Source organism: Sus scrofa, chromosome 18, assembly GCF_000003025.6.
Source record: "Sus scrofa isolate TJ Tabasco breed Duroc chromosome 18, Sscrofa11.1, whole genome shotgun sequence".
Classification (NCBI taxonomy): domain Eukaryota; kingdom Metazoa; phylum Chordata; class Mammalia; order Artiodactyla; family Suidae; genus Sus; species Sus scrofa.
In genome coordinates this window covers 54,325,668-54,346,434 of record NC_010460.4, presented here as the reverse complement: position 1 = coordinate 54,346,434, position 20,767 = coordinate 54,325,668, and the positions used below count along the sequence as shown (strand labels likewise).

Below are 20,767 nucleotides of genomic sequence, written 5' to 3'. Positions count from 1 at the left end.
TTTTGTGAAATTTTATTTTATTTTTTTTTACAAAATAAAATACATGTATTTAAACACCGTTACATTCACACAGATTATTATATCATGGATCTTAAGAAACAGATTAAGTGACTCCCTCTGGAGAAGTGGAATGGAAAATATGCTGAGACAGATAGGAAATTTATTCTATACTTTATCCCATTTTGTATGGCTTTCATCTTTACTATTTAGTATTATCTATTATATTTCAATTTTTCTTTAAAAATTAGCATTATATTAAAATTGTGTGTATTATACAACTAAAATTTATAAAGAAGAAAGCCTTATATACCATTACATATTTTATATAGCATAATAAAAAGAGTAACTTAAGTAGTAAGAATAACAAAAATAATACACCCTCTGAAAATAAGTAAAATATAAAATGCATAAATTGGTTAAAAAACAGTGTAACTATCTAAGTATGTCCTCACAATTTGTTACATCTTATTGATTCTTCAATATAGGCATTACACCATTCTAGGTGATGTGATAAACAAGACATTATAGACCTTACATTGTACCATGGAGAGAAATGGTTATTGATAATACAGTTGTAGAACTGTATTATTTAATTGTACAGTGGCATTGTTTAATAATAATTATCATACATTCTTTGATGGAGAGGAAATCAGAATCAGATCTAAGGAGACTTCAGCATCCCAAGAATGATGTCAAATGACCCCCTTCATGGTGGATTATGCACTTATTTACTATGAGATATATTTCTTCTCCAGAGATTCCTTGTTTGTGTATCTATTGTAGATTTTTAGTTTGTGGTTATTCTGAAGTTTTGATATAAGAGTCTATATGTATATGAGATTGTTTAAGTTGTTCTCTTAATGGCAAGTTCATCTCCAGTGTCCTGCGTTTGTACCCACTTCTCATGATTTCTGATTTTGGTGGCATAATTGTGCGTGGATGATTTCCTGTCTTTACTGTATATATGCCTTGACTGGTGAGCCTTGTCGTGTGTGGAATTTTTGTTTCCTGTTGCTGTTTTTTCTTTTCTGCTAAAGGAACTAGAGAAGTTCCTTTAGTATGTGTTGTAAGGCTGGTTTAGTGTTGCTGAATTCTCTCAGCTTTTGCTTATCTGTGAAGGTTTTGCTTTCTCCTTCAAATCTGAATGAGAGCCTTGCTGGGTAAAGTAATCTTGGTTTGAGGTTTTTTCCTTTTATCACCTTAAGTATATCGTGCCACTTCCTTCTGGCCTGCAGAGTTTCTGCTGAAAAATCTGCCGATAACCTTATTGGGGTTCCCTTGTATGCTACTTGTTTCTTTTCCCTAGCTGCTTTCAAGATTTTCTCTTTGTCTTTAATTTTGGTTACTTAGATTAATATGTGTCTTGGTGTATTCCTCCTTGGGTTTATTTTCAAGATTTTTTGAAATAAACACAGCGAATGATTTTTATCCATTTCTTTGTTATTATAACCAGAAAGAAAAGTAAGGTTTTATCAAAATACCGCCAATCTAAATGTTAAGTCACTTTGAAGTATTTTTCTTTCTTTCTTTCTTTCTTTCTTTTTTTTCCCTGTCTTTTGTTCTTTCAGGGCCACACCTGCAGCATTTGGAGGTTCCCAGGCTAGGGGTCAAATTGGAGCTACAGCTGCTGGCCTACACCACAGCCACAGCAACGTGAGATCTGAGCCTCTTCTGCGACCTACACCACAGCTCTTGGCAACACCAGATCCTTAACCCACCGAGTGAGGCCAGGGATTGAACCCGCAACCTCATGGTTCCTAGTTGGAGTCGTTTCTGCTGCACCACGACGGGAGCTCCAGAAGTATTTTCTAAATAATTAGCTGTTATATGTAGAATGACTGAAGTGTTCAAGAAACTGTTGCAAAAGGTTTTTGTTGATTGGTTTGTTTCAAAATAGAGTGGATTTCAAGTTATCACTGTAACAGCATCAACTACATCTCTTTCATTTTTTTTTTTTTTTTTTTTTTGATTTGGTGTATACCTTTTTTGAATCGGTGGAAAGCTGGATGGAGTTACAGTTAGTGTGTAGAAATCGGACATGGGTGGTGCTGGTGTGTGACCAGTACAGATCTCCTCTGTCATGTGTGCTGCAGCAGAAAGAAGGAGGAGAACCACCGGGCTCAAATTGGGGGAAAACGATTCCTTTCAACTGGAAGAGCCATTTTTTTCATATTGAATATAGGTATTCATATTGGAAATACAGAACTTGAGAACAGAGGTTTCCGTCCCATTTCTTCCTTGTTCACTTTTTTAGTAGCTGTTTTAAGTCCAATTTTGCTGAGACTTTCAGCCACAATGATATACACTCTTCTGAGTTTTTATTTTGCCAAGTCTTTGCTCCTTTACTTTTCCAAATAATAGATCTTTTTCTTTTTTTGAGACCGTCTCATGTGAAAAAATATGCGTTTTGCATACAAGTTGAAATAATTTCACTTTCCAGAGAAGAAACTGTAACTTAACCGCATTCACTTTTTTAGTGTTAGGACCTCAGACCTTAGGCCTAAATCAGGAAACCTTGGCTCTAGTCCTGGCATTGCCATTTTACCAATTGTGGAATATTGAGCAAGGCACTCAATCTTTCTGTATTTCATTATTTTTAACTTTAAGATGAAGAATTTCAAATCTCTAAAATATTTACAGTGTATTGAAAAACTACCATTCATGGTTCTGAAAGTGAATGACATTGTTTTTAAAACATTTTGAAGGCAGTATCGCCATCTAGTGGCTCTTCATAATATTGCCACTAAAAACAAAACAAATTTCCCAAACCTAGGGGGAGGGAATTAGCTCTTGCTAATTGTCCAAGGACTAGAAGAATTATATTCAGGATTAAATTCACTCCTTAGTGCTGGTTTTATTATTGGTATTCTTTTCTTTTCACTAGAGCAAGAATTGTAGTTGTTTTAAGGCACGGAGTTTGTTTGTTTTTGTTTTTTGTCTTTTCTAAGGCTGCACCTGCAGCATGTGGAGGTTCCCAGGCTGGGGTCCAGTCGGTGCTACAGCTGCCAGCCTACACCAGAGCCATAGCAATATGGGATCTGAGCTGTGTCTGCGACCTACACCACAGCTCACAGCAACGCTGGATCCCTTACCCACTGAGCGAGGCCAGGGATCGAACCCGCAACCTCATGGTTCCTAGTCGGATTCGTTTCCACTGTGCCACGACAGGAACTCCATGGCTCATATTTTAAACTTCTCTGTTTCATACGCCTTAAAGCATGAAACGCCTTCATAGTAGCTGCGGGACTAACTCTGATGTGGGAGAAGGCCGCTCTGATCTGGAGGCGCCGCAGGGAGTTTGGGGGTTGGAGGTCGCGTGGCGGATCCTCGGGGACCCTGGATGGTGTCGGGATCGTGGTCGAGACCGCTGTTTCTAGATTCTTACGGCGTTAGCTTCTAGCCGACCCGCATGTTGGGATACTGTTTTGTTTTGTTTTTCTAGTTTAATGCTAGTGGGATTTTTTTTTCCCTGTGTTTTGCTAGGTTATAGAAGTCATTGCTTGTAATTTAACTTTAATTTTGAGAATAAATTGGAGTGATTCATTTTCTGCTTTTAGGGTTTTCTTTTGAAAGTATTAATTTATTCTGTAACACCTAAGAATCTCAGTCAGTATATGTTTTTCACTCCTGTTTCTTTTTCAGTGAATTTGCTCTTTGTAAAAAGACCTAGTAGACATCTCAGGAATGCAATGTTTTTTTTTTAGTCCAGAAAGAAAAAATAAAACGTTGTATGTGTGGCATCACATCAGTTTGTGTCCTTCTTTGTGGTCTAAACAAGACCATTTCTAGAATGTTGACAGTGGGCAGCCAGACCTAGTGGACCAAGTTCGAAATGTTCACTTTTGAGGATTCTGGATTTTCATTTATTTGTCTAACTTTGGATGAGCTATTTTCAGGTAATGTCAGTACTTCAGTTTTCTTAGGATTTAGATGTCCTAGTTTCTAAGAAGTTTCAATGTCTTTTCCTTTTGTCTTTGGATTTGTAAACACAAAATCCTAATTATACCATAGAGTATTTTCTTGGTAATGTTGTAAGTGGTGATTGAATTGCGTGACTTAAGATTGGCCGTATTCTCTGTTACCTCACCTACCTTGGAATTTTCTTCTGTGGTTAAAGGCCTTCTGTCTGTACATTTTCTCAATATTTGCGTCTTTCTCATTAAACACTAAAGTGGAAAGTGAGGCATGGCATTTGTTTCGCAAAGTTTTTGAGTAAATTATCATGAGTTTTTTTACTTTGATAATTTCACTGTCTTTTGTCAGTGTAAACTTTAAAAAGTTTATTAAAAAGGTTATTTAAAATGTTTACTGAAAACATTAAAAACATAATTACAGCACCTCTATCTTCTTGGACGTTTTCTTGGCAGCTCTCTTCTCTCCCTGGCTCTAGAAAATAGGCATTTGCTCAGGCTTCTCAGGGAACTAATAGTCCAGTGTGGCTGGAACAAGAACCAAGTAATCCTTTTACCGGTCTCATGTGGGTAGTCTCCAGGAGGCAGCAGTATGTATTGAAGGTGTAAACCATTAGCGTTTTATTTTATACTCTTATTTTGACTGCAGTGTATAAAGTAGATCGATCTTGTAAGCCTGGAGGCAAAGGCAATCAGTTAGAAAGCTGCTACAGTAGAGGGAGGTGGGTAGGATAGTTGCGGCTGTAACTGCACTGTGAGCATAGGATTTTGGAAAGAGGGGGATGAATTACATCAGAAGAGAGAGAGTTGTTGGAACTTGATGTTTGACTGCATGTTGCCATAGACACAGCCCCGCCTCTGTCCCCACAGAAAGATTTCTGCTTGAGGAAATGGGTGAATGACTTAGTAAGTGTACGCTAAACAGTTGTAACAGTGGGAACCTCCGAATTCAGTAGCTTAAAGACTAGAGATTTATATTTCTCACTCAGTAATGAGTTGTTCCTTTACCTTGGTGAACAGCTAAGAGTATTTCACCGTGTCTTTAGATCACATGGTGACTCTGGCTTCATACCATTGTTCAGGGATCCCGACTGGAACATGTGCCGTTTGTCTGTCTTCTCCTGGGCTCCGTATCTGTTGGCTAGAAGCTGGAAGAGAGGAGGGAGGGGTGTTAGCAGCCAGACTTAGAAATGGCACCTGTGTCCCCCTCCATTGCTGAGAACTGGGTCCTGAGGCCACATCTACCTGCAGCGCGGTTGGACAGCTGCCGTCGAAGACAGCAAGACCCGCTTAGCCGTCTCTGCCGCAACCCGCACCGCTCTTTGCTGAGACAGGAGGCAGGAGGCGAGACTGTGGCGGGAGACAGAGCTTTCACTCTGGGTCTGTTAAGACGCGGGTGCCTGCAGGCCTCCTCCGTGGGCACGGGTGGGAAGAACGGGCAGGAGATCCTGCGAGGACGTGGGCTGCAAACAGCAATCTCGTGCCCCAGAATTTAAGTTGTTTTTCTTGGAAAGTATCAAAAGGAGGACGGTGGGATAACATTAGAAGAAAACGGGGAAAGGGCATGAGGGAAAAGATTGCTTATTATTCTGTAGTTTTGGCATATACATCACTTGGTTCAAAACATTGGTACGTACTTGTTATATGCCAGCCCCTGCCCCAGGTCGGACCTGTGGGAGATGCGAAAGACGAGCCAGGAGCCTGGTCTTACTTACATGGTGACGAGGGGTGGCAGACAGTGAAGCTGTGGGTTAGAGGAATTTAAAACACGAAGTGCTGCAAAGCAAAGATAGTAGTGCCAGTAGAGTCACTGTGGGCCTGGGGTGGCTGCTGGGGTGCTTTTAGCGCAGGCAGTTAAATAGAACTCTTTGAGGAAAAAAACGGAGCTAAGACCTGAGTGATGCGAGGAGGGCAGCTTAATGAAGGTCTGAGTGGCTGACATTCCAGGTCGAAGCTGGGGTGTTCTGCTCGGGCAGGGCCCCGGAACACACTTGGAACGTTGAAGGGCTGAGATGTTGCCCAGTGTAAAAATAGGAGGTGAGATGCTCCAGGGTGCGGTCTCAGCACTTAAGGTAGAATTTAAGTTTTATTTAGTTGCAGGGGGAAATCACTGCATAGTTGAAGCAGCTAACTGCTGTGACCTGGTTTTATGCTTATAAGACTTAGGCTTAAAAATTTCTTGGGGTGGTCTAAGGGCAAAGTGTAAGAATCTGTTACTGAGCTGGAGCTGGTCGTTTTTGATGTCTATTCTGTTGATGTTTCATTGACTGTAAAGAGAAATGTGGGGATGCTGCTTTATATTTATGTGCATAAAATATAAACATAAAATGTAGGAACCACCAGGGAACTCCTGCATTAGTGTTCTAAAATTGAACTTCCCGGAATTCTCTTGTGGAGCAGTGGGTTAAGGATCCGGCATTGTTACTGCGGTGGCACGGGTTTGATCCCTGGCCCTGGAACTTCCATGTACCATAGGCGTGGCCAAATAAATGAATAAATAAATAAATTAAATTAAATTGAACTTTCTGTGTCAGATTTTTAAGTTCAGTGTTTCCCAGTATTTACATAGTTCTTATTTTTCTTCTGACAGAAACTAAGCCTTTGGATGTATTTGAAAAAGCTGTTAATTGGTTTACATCAAATACTTTTGCTGTATACCTACCAGTATATTTCATCTACTTCTGTGTTTAATCATTTTTGAAAATGTACTAAATATTTTCACTTTTGAATTTTATGAGAGTTAATAAAAAAAAGTCAAATTTTAACTTCTAAAGATGACTAAATTCTAAATGTTGCCTAGAACTTGATGTATGTTAAGATTTGTTAAAAATCAAAATTCAGCTGAGTAAATTTGAAGATCAAATTGTATTTTTTTCCTCTTATTTTTAGGGCCACACCCACAGCATATGGAGTTCCCAGGCTAGGGGTCGAATGGAGCTACAACTGCCGGCCTACACCACAGCCACAGCCACGCCAGATCCAAGCTGCATCTGTGACCTACATCACAGCTCATGGCAATGCCGGACCCTTGACCCACTGAGCGAGGCCAGGGATTTGAACCTCCAGCCTCTTGGATACTAATCAGATTCGTTTCTGCTGAGCCATGACAGGAACTCCAGCATACTTTTATTTTTTATTTTATTTTTTTGTCTTTTTGCCATTTCTTGGGCCGCTCCCGTGGCATATGGAGGTTCCCAGGCTAGGGGTCGAATCGGAGCTGTAGCCACCGGCCTACGCCAGTGCCACAGCAACGCGGGATTCGAGCCGCGTCTGCAACCTACACCACAGCTCACGGCAACGCCGGATCCTTAACCCACTGAGCAAGGGCAGGGGCCGAACCCGCACCCTCATGGTTCCTAGTCGGATTCGCTAACCACTGCGCCACGACGGGAACTCCTACTTTTATATTTTAAAAATATATTTAAAAACAGTTTTAAACATAAAAAGATTTAAAAATTAATGTTTTACCTGTTTATACTAACTTGAACATTTTCTGGAGACTATAGATACCTCGTTGTATTTCAGTTACATTTATAGACCCTTGAAATATTTTTTAGAAAACCACTTAACCCAATTTTCTCAGACCTCCTTTCCCCACTCAGCTAATTCATGTATGTCACCTGAAGTTGCAGGGCCATATACATTAAACAGTCTGCTCTGTGCCCAGCATTGTTCTGGGCTTTGTGTGGAGGCTCATAATAAAGAACAGTCTCTGGAGTCTTTTGACTTTTCTGGAAATAGTTCAATATAGTGGTGAGTGTGGTATAAACTTAAGAATGTGAAAATGGATCTTTTTTTTTTTAAATTTGTTTTTAATAGAGGTTAGACTTTACGGTGATGATTCTTTAACTCCCATCGTGGCTCAGTGGTTAACAAATCCGACTAGGAACCATGAGGTTGCGGGTTCGATCCCTGGCCTTGCTCGGTGGGTTAAGGATCCGGCGTTGCCGTGAGCTGTGGTGTATGTTGCAGACGCGGCTCGGATCCTGCGTGGCTGTGGCTCTGGCGTGGGCCGGTGGCTACGGCTCCGATTGGACCCCTAGCCTGGGAACCTCCATATGCTGCAGCAGCGGCTCAAGAAATGGCAGAAAGACCAAAAAAAAAAAAAAAAAAGGAGTTATCACTTTGAAGGAATTTCAAATTTAAAAAGAGTTAAGGCATAATGAGGTGAACATCTTTTTAGAAAATGATTAAATCCAGCTTCATTAAAATAGCAAGAGTTTGAGACCTTTTCATTGTGTGAAGATCAGTGATGCTAATAAACAAAATAAGAAAACTAATTGAGTAAAATGTTAGGAAGTCCAATCCTAGCTGGCTGTTGAAAATACACTTCTTAGACTATCCTCTGCGTTCGGCTTGACAGCCAGGCCCAGCGTCATCCTCCCTGGCTTTGGCACACTGCCACTACAGTCCTGTCTGTGGCAATGCTGTGGTGCCCAGGTGGATGGCTTATCATGCTCGTGTTTAAACTCTTTGGAGAATTTTGGCTGTCTGGCAGCAGAGCAAGTCAGGCTACGGAGGTCTTATGCTGCCTGGAACTTCAGACCTACAGTTGGCAAGAGGGAATTGCTTTATAAATTCTCTCCTCCTTTTTGTCTTCCCCAAACTGGTCCAAGCCCAGGTCCATCTCAGGACAGCGTTTCTGGGGAGTTTCCTGTGCTGCTCGCCTTTGTGTCCTTTTGATTTGGAGGATATTTGGACAGAGAGAGGTTAAGAACTACCCTGAAGACCTAAGTGACCTCGAGTAGCGTCAGTGGAGGAACCACCTCTGACTTCTGAGACAGCAGGAGCGTTTCCTGAGGCGCGCGAGCACTCACACAGCTCATCAGATAGTCTCCCCTGTGGCAAGCGAAGTGGTGGAGAGGGGATTTCTCTCCTCCTGGTTAGAAGGGGATCAAGGCGTGATCCACCACCTGCTGCTGGGGTTCTTGGCAGAATAGACCTCGGCTGCCTCACTCTGTCTTTCTGTAGTTTTCTATGCATGTGCTAAAGTGGGTTCAAGTGAGTGAGCTGTTGCCACGGATATGCTCCGTCAGAAACTTTCGTTAGGTAATCCCATTTTGAATTATATCTTGCCACTCACTACTAATTTGCCACATTTGGGCAAAGTCAGTCAGTTTCTTTTAAATCAGTTAATCCTTTAAAAAGCTATGGAAAGAAAAAAAACACTACTAAACAGTTGAGTTGCCCTAAAGACTTTCTTTGACCGTATTACAGATAAACCAAGTCAAGGACTTTGTGTTTTGATGTACTGAGGACATTTCCAGGTCGTCACGCTGCTTTTGGATGTATTTGGTGATCCTGTATTAGATGCCGCAGCGTGTGTGAAGGCAGATGACAGCAGCTTCCGTTAGAGCTGTAGGATTTCTTTCTTAGCTAACATAGTATTTCCTCAGAGAATTTCTCTGCTGCTGACACATGCCGGCTCTCAAGAGTGCTTTCTTCGTTTTTAGTCGGCCGTATACGAACAAGGTTATCACCTTGTGGTACCGTCCACCCGAACTGCTGCTGGGAGAAGAAAGATACACACCAGCTATCGACGTGTGGAGCTGCGGGTAAGACAGCCTTGTTGACTGGGCTCCTTTACTTGAAACTTTTGGTGGGGAAGTAAAATCATACCATTTGGTAACCATGGGTGTTTTTTCCATTAGATGTATCCTTGGTGAACTCTTCACGAAGAAACCTATATTTCAAGCAAATCAGGAACTTGCACAACTAGAGTTAATAAGGTAAGCTCGTGACTGCAGTATGTGTGATGGAAGGGGGCTGCCAGACTCTTAGGAAACTTAAAAATCTTCAGGCTTGTGTTTCTTGGAGAACAGCCTGGTTCTGTTAGAGGCTGATGGTTGCTGAGTGGAGGAGAAAGTGGACTCTGGCCCTCGTGACACCCCCTCTGGTAAAGTGAGGGGTCTTGAAGTCCCCAGACCTTTTTGATTAAATCAAAGTGCTTGGAGCTCTAAAGATAAGACCAGGAAGCAAGACTGAACAGGAGGGAGCAGAGAAAGAATGGTAGATTGTGTGTTTTTCACAGTGTGCCAGTGTGGGAGAGGAAGCGTGTGGGAAATGATAAGGACACACACTGCTGTGTGCAGTGTGCATGCATGTCTCTCTCTGTGTGTCGGCACGTACGCTGAAATGCACACGCGTGCACGCCAGTGGCGGTCTTCACCACGTGGAGCCGAGTACAGGACTTAGGCCGTAGGCTGTGCATTCATCGTTCTCCTCATCCAGTGTTTTAAATAGATTTCGTTTTTTTAAAAAGAGCTTTGGTTTTCATATATAAGAATATTAATTTGGAACGTGTATGATTTACACGAATGTTTCAAAATATGGATGAGAAGTTTTAGGAAAGATTGGTATAAGGCACACATATCCTGATATACTGTGAACCTTCCCTTCGGCTGACTTACTGGATTAATTGATGCTCTCCATTCCATCTGTAAATAATACTAGCTTTTTTGTTTGTTTGTTTTTGTTTGTTTGACTTTTTGCCTTTTCTGGGGCCGCTCCCGTGGCATATGGAGGTTCCCAGGCTAGGGGTTGAATCAGAGCTTTAGCTGCCGGCCTACATCACAGCCACAGCAACACGGGATCCGAGCCGCGTCTGCGACCTACACCACAGCTCACGGCAATGCCGGATCGTTAACCCACTGAGCAAGGGCAGGGACCGAACCCGCAACCTCATGGTTCCTAGTCGGATTCGTTAACCACTGTGCCACGACGGGAACTCCTAAATAATACTAGCTTGATAACATAGCATGCTGAGTATTTGCAGCTAGTAGATCCCACTGTCTAGTAAGGCTACGTATTTAGTCCATCAGTTGAAGAGTATGACCAAGAGGTGGTTGTTTCCAGTTTTGCATACAAAGATTTTGTTTTGTTTAATTAAATATAAATGGATGCAGTGCTTTGCAAGGGCTTAAAGTTGTTGTTAAATTAATTAGGGCTGTGCAAGTTACTATAAGTTAGAAAAGTCACAAAAATTTAGACGAGGAGTTCCCTTTGTGGCTCAGTGGGTTAAGAATCCGACCAGTATCCATGAGGACACAAGCTCAATCCCTCGCCTCGCTTAGTGGGTGGATGGTCTGGCATTGCTGTGGCTGTGGTGTGGGCTGGAAGCTGCAGCTCCAATTAGACCCCTAGCCTGGGAACTTCCATAGGCTGTGACGCAGCCCCGAAAAGCAAAAAAAAAAGACGACGAAGAAGAAGAGAAGGCCTTGGCTTTCTGTCAGGAGGTTGGGAAATAAATGCACATTTATAGATTTAAATTAAATATCTGTGTATCTTATTTTTGGGTAATGATTTCCTTTAACCTGTTTTTTCTGTTAGCCAGCTATTGTTCATATTCGTATTAGATAGCAGGGCTTCTGTTAATGATGTTAACATTTATTTAGTTTATACATAGTGCAGGTATTATTCTAAGAATTTCACCTGAATTTCCTCAGTTACGTCCTCATTTCATAGTTAAGAAAACTGAACCCTGGAGAGGTGAAGAATTTTCTCAGAGTTATACAACCAGGAAATGGCAAAATCGAGATTTGAATCTTGATAGTTCTAAACTTATAACCAATGCTCTCATTATAGAGAGAATAAAACTGTGTAGGAAATAAAACTTCCTGGAATCTTTTCATTAGTATGACACAAATATCAATAATTGACAAAGACAGCATGGAAAATTTCTACAGAATATTAATACAAAAATTCTAAAAGGAGTTAGCCAGTAGTATCTAACATTTCGTTAAAAATTAACTTGCAGAGCCAAGTAGGGGTCATCCTAAGAATATGAGAATGTTTCAGCTTTAGGAATTCTATAATTTGTCATTTTAATAGAAGTAAAATAAAATATTTGTCTTGATAGGTGTTGAATAGGCATTTGCTAAAAATATAAGCTTGAAGTATACAGGCATTTTTCTTTTTTTGTTGGGGTGGGTGGGGGATTAGTCCATGTTACTGGGTGTCTTCAGGAGCGGGTTGAAGGGCTGGGAAGCGCAGCGAGAGCCCGTGTCCCTCTCCCGGCCAGGGTCTGCCAGCGTCACAGTCACTGGGAAGCTGTGTTTCTTTAACATGGTAAAAGTATGTAGTATAGGTGAACATAAAGTAATATTTAGTAGTGAAATAAAGAATGAGGAAAAATTTTGCATGGTATCAGTGTTTTAAGAGTGTTTTGGAGCACTGACTAGTTAACTAGTAGTGTTAGAAACGCGAACCCAGTGAGAGATATAAAGAGTGGAAAGAGCAGGCAGTGCTGTCTTGGTTTGTATGTGGTAACATCGCATCGTACAGGAAATCACCTTAAATTCCTTGAAGTACAAGTTGGGTGAAATGACAAGTGTTAGGAGGTGTGTGTATGTGTGGATATATACACAGTATATTAGTGTATTTTACATGCCAACATGTATATTCTAAAAGCAGCAGCTTTTACAGAGCATGTACCAATAATAACCAGTTAGAAGCAAAGAGAGTGGGGATGCATTTAAGAAAACCACCACCATATATGTTCTCCAGGGATATTGAAAACTGTAATGGTTCCCTAAAATTGTAAAGATTTGAATAACCGTTGGAGAGGCATACCTTGTTTTTGCTAGGAACCCTTACTCATTAAGTTGGCAGGTCATCCTGTTATTAATCATTAGAGTCCTAATGAGAATTTCAAAAGATTTTTTTTTTAAACAACGATTGATTTTACTTTTACTGTTTATCTGGAGGGATAATCCTGAAAATAGCCGGGAAAATTCTTGAAAGAGAAGGACAGTTTGGGATATTGTATGTTAAAACAGAATTTTAGTAACTAAAACCATTTTGGTCCAAGATACATAGATGAATTAGTGGAATCATATAGGCAATTCAGAAATAAGGTAAGTTCAGGAGTTGCCGCCGTGGCGCAGTGGTTAACGAATCTGGCTAGGAACCATGAGGTTGCGGGTTCGATCCCTGCCCTTGCTCAGTGGGTTAGCAATCCGGCGTTGCCATGAGCTGTGGTGTAGGTGGCAGACGCTGCTCGGATCCCGCGTTGCTGTGGCTCTGGCGTAGGCCAGTGGCTACAGCTCCGATTTGACCCCTAGCCTGGGAACCTCCACATGCCGCGGGAGCAGCCCAAAGAAATAGCAAAAAAGACAAGGAAAAAAAAAAGAAATAAGGTAAGTTCATATGGACCTTAGAATATGATACAGAAGGCATTTCAAATCAGAGAGTTAATGGAACGGTGTTTATTGATTGCTGGTTGTGTGCCAGTACGAGGTACTGAGAATACAATTAGGCACTGAGAACACAGTGGAGATGTGATCCTCAGTGCCTCGCAACTGGCACACAGTTTTTTCTGCTTTCTTGTGGGAGGAGGGAGAAAAAACAGGCAAATAAAATGTATCAGGTGGTGAGAGAAAGTGAGAGGAGGTGGTGTAGGGAGCCAGCAGCCGTCAGGATCGTGACGCCTGAGCGTGTCTGGGTTATTTTATGAACATGTTAAGTCCGTTAGGGTACCGTATGGGGAGTAAAAAGAAAGCTCATTCCATCCACTTAGTGGCATACTGTGCTGTTATTAAAAAGGAAGTGGCAGACCGGGAGATACTGACACGGAAAGCAGCATTGTCACATGAAGAGACATTTGGTCTCATCCATATGGGCGAGGCCGATTGAACCCATCACAAGAGTCTCAAATTTTTAATCTGAACATGGATGGACTTGTGAGAAGGCCAGGGAGGAGACTATTTTGCTTCTGCTTTGTATATTTCAGACTGTTTTGGGGTTGTGGCAAGAGACCAGATATTTTTAACAGTACAAAAAGATGCTTCAATTTTGATTTTATAGCATTAATTATTTATAAAACATGAAGAAAAAAGGAAGCTTCTGGTGAAAGAGATTTGAAGGAGGCAGCAGAATATACAGGACGGGGTGGGCTTTGGAGTCCCACGGGCCTCGGTTCTAATGCCAGCTCAGCTACTTCCTGCTGTCGTGAGTTAGGGTTGGGTCCTTAACGCTGCACGTTTCTTTCTTCACACGTAAAGCTGGACACGGAAAATGCATCATGTTGTAAACATTGAATCAGTTTAAGTTCCCTAATACCTACTTCTTCCCTTCATTTTATTTGTGGGAATGCTGGCATGTTTCCCAATCCGAAGCCTCTGGAATGAGGCCGTCGAGGATGTGCTTGTGCAAATACGTATGCATGGCGGTCATGCTGGCCAGAATCTGTCTCAGAGAACTTGACACCACAGGGGTCAAGGTTAGGCAGGTTAGTGATAAGAAGCGGGGATTAAAAAAGCGATGGCAGAGAGAGTGAAAAACACGGGCAGGGACAAAAAGGGATGAATGAGGGCAAAAATGTCACACTTTTAATTCTCAGCCTTCTGGCAGCCAGCGAAGGAACCTGTGTATATCACACGATGTACATTGCTTATGAAAGAAAATACAGTCACGGAAGAATTACAGGTGGATTTGGAATGAGAAGGCGCTCTCCTCCCTGCCCTCATACCCGTGCACAACGTCTCAGGCCCAGGAGGTCAACAGGGCAAGTTTTCACAGCCTGAAGGGCGTAGGATTTGGTTGTCGGAGGGTGTAGGCAAGAAGGAAAACTGTCCTAGTGTAAAAAGTGAAGCACGTCTGCCTTTGTAAATCAGTCGCATAGAACACTCTGTAGACAGGTGCGCCTTAACCTCTTTGGTCTCAGAACTTAACACTCTTAAAGATGGTGAAAGATCCCAGGAGCTTGTTTATGTTGCTTGTATCTGTTGATATTTAAAACTGAGAATTAAAAATATTTATTAGTTCATCTAAAAACAGTATGTTAGCAGTTTTAATTGTAAAAAGTTTGTTTTCCAAACTAAAGTAAGTGTTGGTGAAGCGAATAATGTTGTTTTACGTTTTTGCAAATCTTTTCATGTCTGGCTTAATAAACATACGGGTACACATCCGTGATCTGTGATACCTGGATAAACATCTGTGATTCGCTGTTCTCAGCAGTCTTCAGATAATTGTGCACGTTCTTCTAGGAAGTGAGCTAAGTGGCGGTTTTTTAGAGTTTAGTTTAATGTGCGTCTCAAACAGCGTATTCTGTGTTCTAACACAGTGAAATCCATTTGTGCATCTTACACTCTGAGTGGATTTTCTACCTGTGATGATTTTGTAACATTACACACTGGTCATTTGAGCAATTCTGGAGCCCTGAATTGAGTAGATCTGCTAAATGTAACATTTCATTGTATAGCATTTATTATGACCATTAATCTTATCAGGAAAGTAGTTGTTCATTTTGAAGCTGTCAGGTTCATGGTATAGGTAGAAGCCTTTTAGTATTTTAATTTTTCTTGAAAGCTCAAATTTTATAATTGAGAATAAGTACAGCAGTTGCAGGAACAAGATGACTTGTTCCTGTTTATAGAAATGTCTAGCAGATGCCCAAGTCTGAATGCCCATGGTTTGTTAGTTCTTACAGATGAAAATGGTGATTTGGTTCTTGAAAAAAGGCAGCTACTCCAGCTTGCAACTCAAATATTGCACAAGTGCTTCTCAGGATAACTGTCGTTTTATTGTGCAGTAGATGTGCTTTATGAGTATCTTCTGTTTCATCACTAAGACTCTTAAAAAGGTGTGTACTCAAGTGTAAGACTTGAGTATCATCAATAATTCTTCGGCTTCAACAAGTACATTCTTTTTGTTTTTTTTTTAAACATGATGGTTGCTATTTATTTATTTATTTGCTTTTTAGGGCCGCACCCACAGCATATGGAGATTCCCAGGTTAGGGGTCTAATCAGAGCTCTAGCCGCAGGCCTGCACCACAGCTCCAGCAGCATCAGATCCGAGCCGCATCTGTGACCTACACCACAGTTCATGGCAACGCTGCATCCTTAACCCACTGAGTGAGGCCAGGGATCGAACCTGCAGCTCATGCTTCCTAGTTGGATTCATTTCCCCTGCACCACAACAGGAACTCCTCAACAAGTACATTCTTAAGGGAAATTACCCCCTACCCCCCAGCCCCCGCCATCAAGATTGTGTTGTAATAAAGAGTATTCACTGTGAATAGTCGGTGCCATGACCTCAAATCCTACTAAGGTCCCAGCAGTTTTTCCCACCATTGACCTAATGCCATCAGTGCAAAGTCAACACATTGGAAGGGGTGAATAATGTCCTGATGCTGCCTTTGACCTGCTAGGCCCCGAAGAGCTAGAGGACACCCGGTGGTCTTGGGGTGCCGCCGCTGCCAGCTGTTGCTGTGTACCAAGTAAAAGTAGAATACAGTGTCCCACTAAGGTGATGCTCCTTTTGTGAGGCCCAAGAGTTGTTTCTCTTTTGAATGTAAGAACGTCTGGGTATTAGGAAATCTCTTAGTATAATTCATGACATTAGTAACCCAGGGAAGACAATGTAGATGATGATTATTTTACTAGAGGTTCTGAAAATCAAATGGATAGAACTAAAGAAGGTGTCCTTTTAGGCCGTGAGCTGTGGTGTGGGTCACAGACACAGCTTGGATCTGGTGGTGTTGCTGTGGCTGTGTGTAGGCTGGAGGCTACAGTTCCGATTGGACCCCTAGCCTGGGAAGCTCCATGTGCCGCCAGTGCGGCCCTAGAAAAGACAAAAAAATGAATAAATAAATAAAAATAAAGTATTGTTTTAGAATATAAAGGCCGGAGTTCCATTGTGGCTCAGTGGTAGTGAACCCCACTAGTATCCATGAGGACGTGGGTTGGATCGCTGGCCTTTCTCAGTGGGTTAAGGATCTGGCGTTACTGTGAGCTGCAGTGTAGGTCACAGACACAGCTTGGATCTGGTGTTGCTGTGGCTGTGGTGGAGGCCAGCAGCTGTAGCTCCAATTTGACCCCTAACCTGGGAACTTAGATATGCTGTGGGTATGGTCCTAAAAAGACAAAATTTAAATAAATAAAATTTAAAAGTCACAAAAATGAAACCCATAGTAAGAAGGGACAAATGAATGCTGAACAGGATATATATGTCAATTTGTGTGTGACCGTGAGTGTCTTTACTGTGTGTTTTGGTTCTCAAATCAAACATCATCTTTCCTGGAGGTAAACAGTGAAAGTACCCCCGGAGAAACCAGAAACCAATCAGAATCACCTTGTAGTGTGTGCCATCACTAGTGTTTTCGTACTGTGTGGAAATTGCCGCGTGATGTACTGTACCACGATAAAGGGCATACGTGTTTGAAAACAGGTCAATTCTGATTATAGGTGACAATAATAAACTTGGTGACCTCAGAGAAGCAACTATTAAAATACTGTTGGGAACCAGAGGGTCTCAGAGGGCATATGTCACATTTTGACCATTTTCTATAACAGGGATAGGAACTCACTCAAAAAAGCAAAGCGTAAAACCCATAAAAAGGAATATGCAAGATCTTATTGAAGAATTTGTGTAAGTAAACCTTAGAGAGGTTGAGGGTTTGGTTACAGGCTGCCACAGTAAAGCAAATATCTAAGTAAAGTGAGTCGCCCTTTTTTTGGCTCCCAGAGCATATAGTTATGTTTACACCGCGCTGTGGTCTACTCGATGTGCAAATAGCACTATGTGTATATGCCCTAATTTTAAAATACTTTATTGCAAAAAATAATAACCATCACTGTAACCAGCGAGTTACAGTCTTTTGCGGGAGGGTTTGAAATACTGTGAGAATTACTAAGATGTGACACAGAGACACAAAATGAGTAAATGCTGTTGGAAAAATGGCACCAAAAGACTCGCAGGGTCGCCACAAACCTGAAATTCGTTAAAAAAAAACCCAAAAACATAATATCCGCAAGGTGCAATAAAATGCCTGTATGAAACCAAAGGAAATATAACAATTGAAATATTAGACTTTGTAAAGGTAGCAGTCCTGTCTAAATTTATAAATTCAGAATCCAAATAGGACTCTCTTACTTTTTGAGTGTGACAGTATGGTTCTATAATTCTTCTGTAAGGAAATTCTGAAAAGAATAATTAGGAGTGTGTAGATAGAGGGTTTTATCCTGTAAGTCTTATAAAAATATAAAGCTGGGAGTTCCCGTCGTGGCGCATTGGTTAACGAATCCGACTAGGAACCATGAGGTTGCGGGTTCGGTCCCTGCCCTTGCTCAGTGGGTTAACGATCCGGCGTTGCCGTGAGCTGTGGTGTAGGTTGCAGACGCGGCTCGGATCCCGCGTTGCTGTGGCTCTGGCGTAGGCTGGTGGCCACAGCTCTGATTAAACCCCTAGCCTGGGAACCTCCATATGCCGCAGGAGCGGCCCAAGAAATAGCAAAAAAAAAAGACAATAAATAAATAAATAAATAAATAAAGCTATGATATGATATATTTTTATACCAGCGTAGATAAATCAGTAGGTCAAAATAGATTCCCAAAACAGACCTCAGGTGTTTGGGGATTTAGCATATGATACATTGCAAAATGTCTTCAGTAAATGATTTGGGGATGGCTGATTAGCCACTGGGCCCTGATTTTGCTGATACACAGTTATCAACTGCTGTCACGTCCTAGAATGTCTGTTCCATCTTCTGTGCTGCTACCAGTTAGATGATAACTTCACCACTCCGCTGTCTTCCCAGAACACACACAACTCTTTAGCTAAGAGATAATGAAACTCATTTTTATTATAAGGTTATTAACGAGAACCAGACGCCAGCTCATTTAATTTCATAGCTCCCAAGTAAAATTTATCTCTATTTTACAAAAGAGGAACAGATTCTAAAGCAGTGTAATTTCACCAACGCCACACAGACAGGATTTATTCCTAAAGTTTGTTGTCAGATTCTCTTCATCATAAGTAGGCAGACTCCCACCTGGAACTGTACTGTCTGAGCCCCGTCTGTGCGTCGGGCCAAGCCTCCCTGAGCCCCGAATTCCGTCTGTGCTGATTCCCGTAGTCTCCTTCCTGAATGTCTGTGCTTGGCCACTTGCATGCCTGGGCACATCTCTCTGCCACTAGCATTTCTCTTTTTCCTTTTTCTACTGTGTTTACTTACCCTGGAGTTGTAGACAAAATCGTGCACGCCTTCTCTAACTCGAGTACATTTTCTTGTTTCTGTAGTTGAGAGATTCTCCTTCCTTTTCTAAAGTATGGTTGGGAGCTTCATTTTCTTTGTTCCAGAGTGTATTTTACATGTCTGTTATAGAGCACATCAATCTGCCTGGCTGTAGTTGCTTATGTTTGTGTGGTAGATTTATGCAGCCAGTTTGGGACCTGCTCATAGAGAGGCCATGCTTCTGAGTTTGGCCTTTTTTCTGTTGAGGAGGTTGTTAGGAAGAAGAGGCAGGCATGTGCAACGAGTAAGAACTTAATACCTTTTAGAAAACCTGGATTTACAAAAATCTGAAATTATGTTGAAACAAAGTACCATTTCAGTGACGTAGCTTAAAAAACGAGAGGTTGTCTTGCGTAAACGTGATTCTGACGTAGCATTCTTAAACTCTGCTGAAGAACGTCTGGCAACTTGAGTCATCACTTGCTTATACACACGGGTGCATGCATTTATATTTGTGTATGTATAGAATATTTTTACTTTTAGTGATGCATGGACTTTTATTTAATGTATGAAGACCAGCTGATAATTTTATGTATAATGTACATTTATTCTTGAGATTCAGTGTACTAAAGCATTTTAAACCAATTTTTCATCTACGTTTTACCAAATAGTTTATAGCATTTTTTTCAGTTTACCAAAACAGGTGCTTACTAATTAATATAAAAATAAGGCTTTCAAGATATGGATAAACAGAGTAAAGCTGCTAAAATTTCTAAATCCCTTGAAGTCAGTGACACTACTAAAATTGAAGAACTTTTATGTTTCAAGAATGTTGCTTATATAAAAAAAGTTCCTCCTGTCAATTGAATTTAGCAGCGATTTTTATAATTCAGTTAGTTTTTTTTTTAATTTTTTTTTATTAGATCATTTCTTTCTTTATTTCTTTTTTTTTTCTTTTTGCTATTTCTTTGGGCTGCTCCCTCGGCATGTGGAGGTTCCCAGGCTAGGGGTCGAATCGGAGCTGTAGCCACCGGCCTACGTCAGAGCCACAGCAATGCAGGATCCGAGCCGCGTCTGCAACCTACACCATAGCTCACAGCAACGCCGGATCGTTAACCCACTGAGCAAGGCCAGGGACTGAACCTGCAACCTCATGGTTCCTAGTCGGGTTCGTTAACCACTGCGCCACTACGGGAACTCTATTTTTTTTTTTTTTTTTAATTTTTTCTTTATTAGATCATTTTTTTTTTTCAGTTAGTTTCTTAAGTGTAGGATATCTTCTCTGCTATAATTGCAAACTTCATTATATTCGTGAGAAAAAGTGATGATAGGTACCTATAAAATCAGAGAAAGACGTATTAAACTATAGTTCCTTAATTTATTGGCATAAAAATTTTAAATTTTGGTACAAAATATGGTCAGCGTATTTTGAATGTTGCCTATGTTTTTAAGATTAGGTTTTGCAAATAGGAAGGTTTTCTCTCTAGAAGCTGGGTTGTCTGGAGTGTTAGGAACATTCACTGAAAATAAATTCTCTTAAAACAAGCGATGAATTGGGACGACTAAAATGTGTAATGAAACTCCTCCTTCAGTGTATCAGGACTTCGGCTTCTTTGTATTTAAAAATGAGTTGATGTTTTGTATAGCTGTTGATGTCTTATTTTTCTCTGTAGTTGGTACTGATGTACCTTTTTTTGTATGTTGTTTAGCCGTATATGTGGGAGTCCATGTCCTGCAGTGTGGCCAGATGTCATCAAACTACCGTATTTCAACACTATGAAACCAAAGAAGCAGTATCGTCGAAAGTTAAGAGAAGAATTTGTTTTGTAAGAAGGGGATGCTTAAACATCCATATTGCATTGATCTTTTTAAAAAAGTTATTTCTTGAGAATTCTTAAATG

The 20,767-nt window shown here is 41.1% G+C and overlaps 1 protein-coding gene across 1 annotated transcript in view; it reads left to right on the top strand.

The window, feature by feature from the left end:
- Nucleotides 1-20,767, top strand: part of CDK13 (cyclin dependent kinase 13) — a 119,750-nt gene that overhangs the window by 83,626 nt on the left and 15,357 nt on the right. Inside the window, 3 exon segments of the mRNA XM_021078845.1 lie at nt 9,365-9,466; nt 9,563-9,640; nt 20,576-20,692. Coding sequence (XP_020934504.1) covers nt 9,365-9,466; nt 9,563-9,640; nt 20,576-20,692 — 297 coding nt within the window.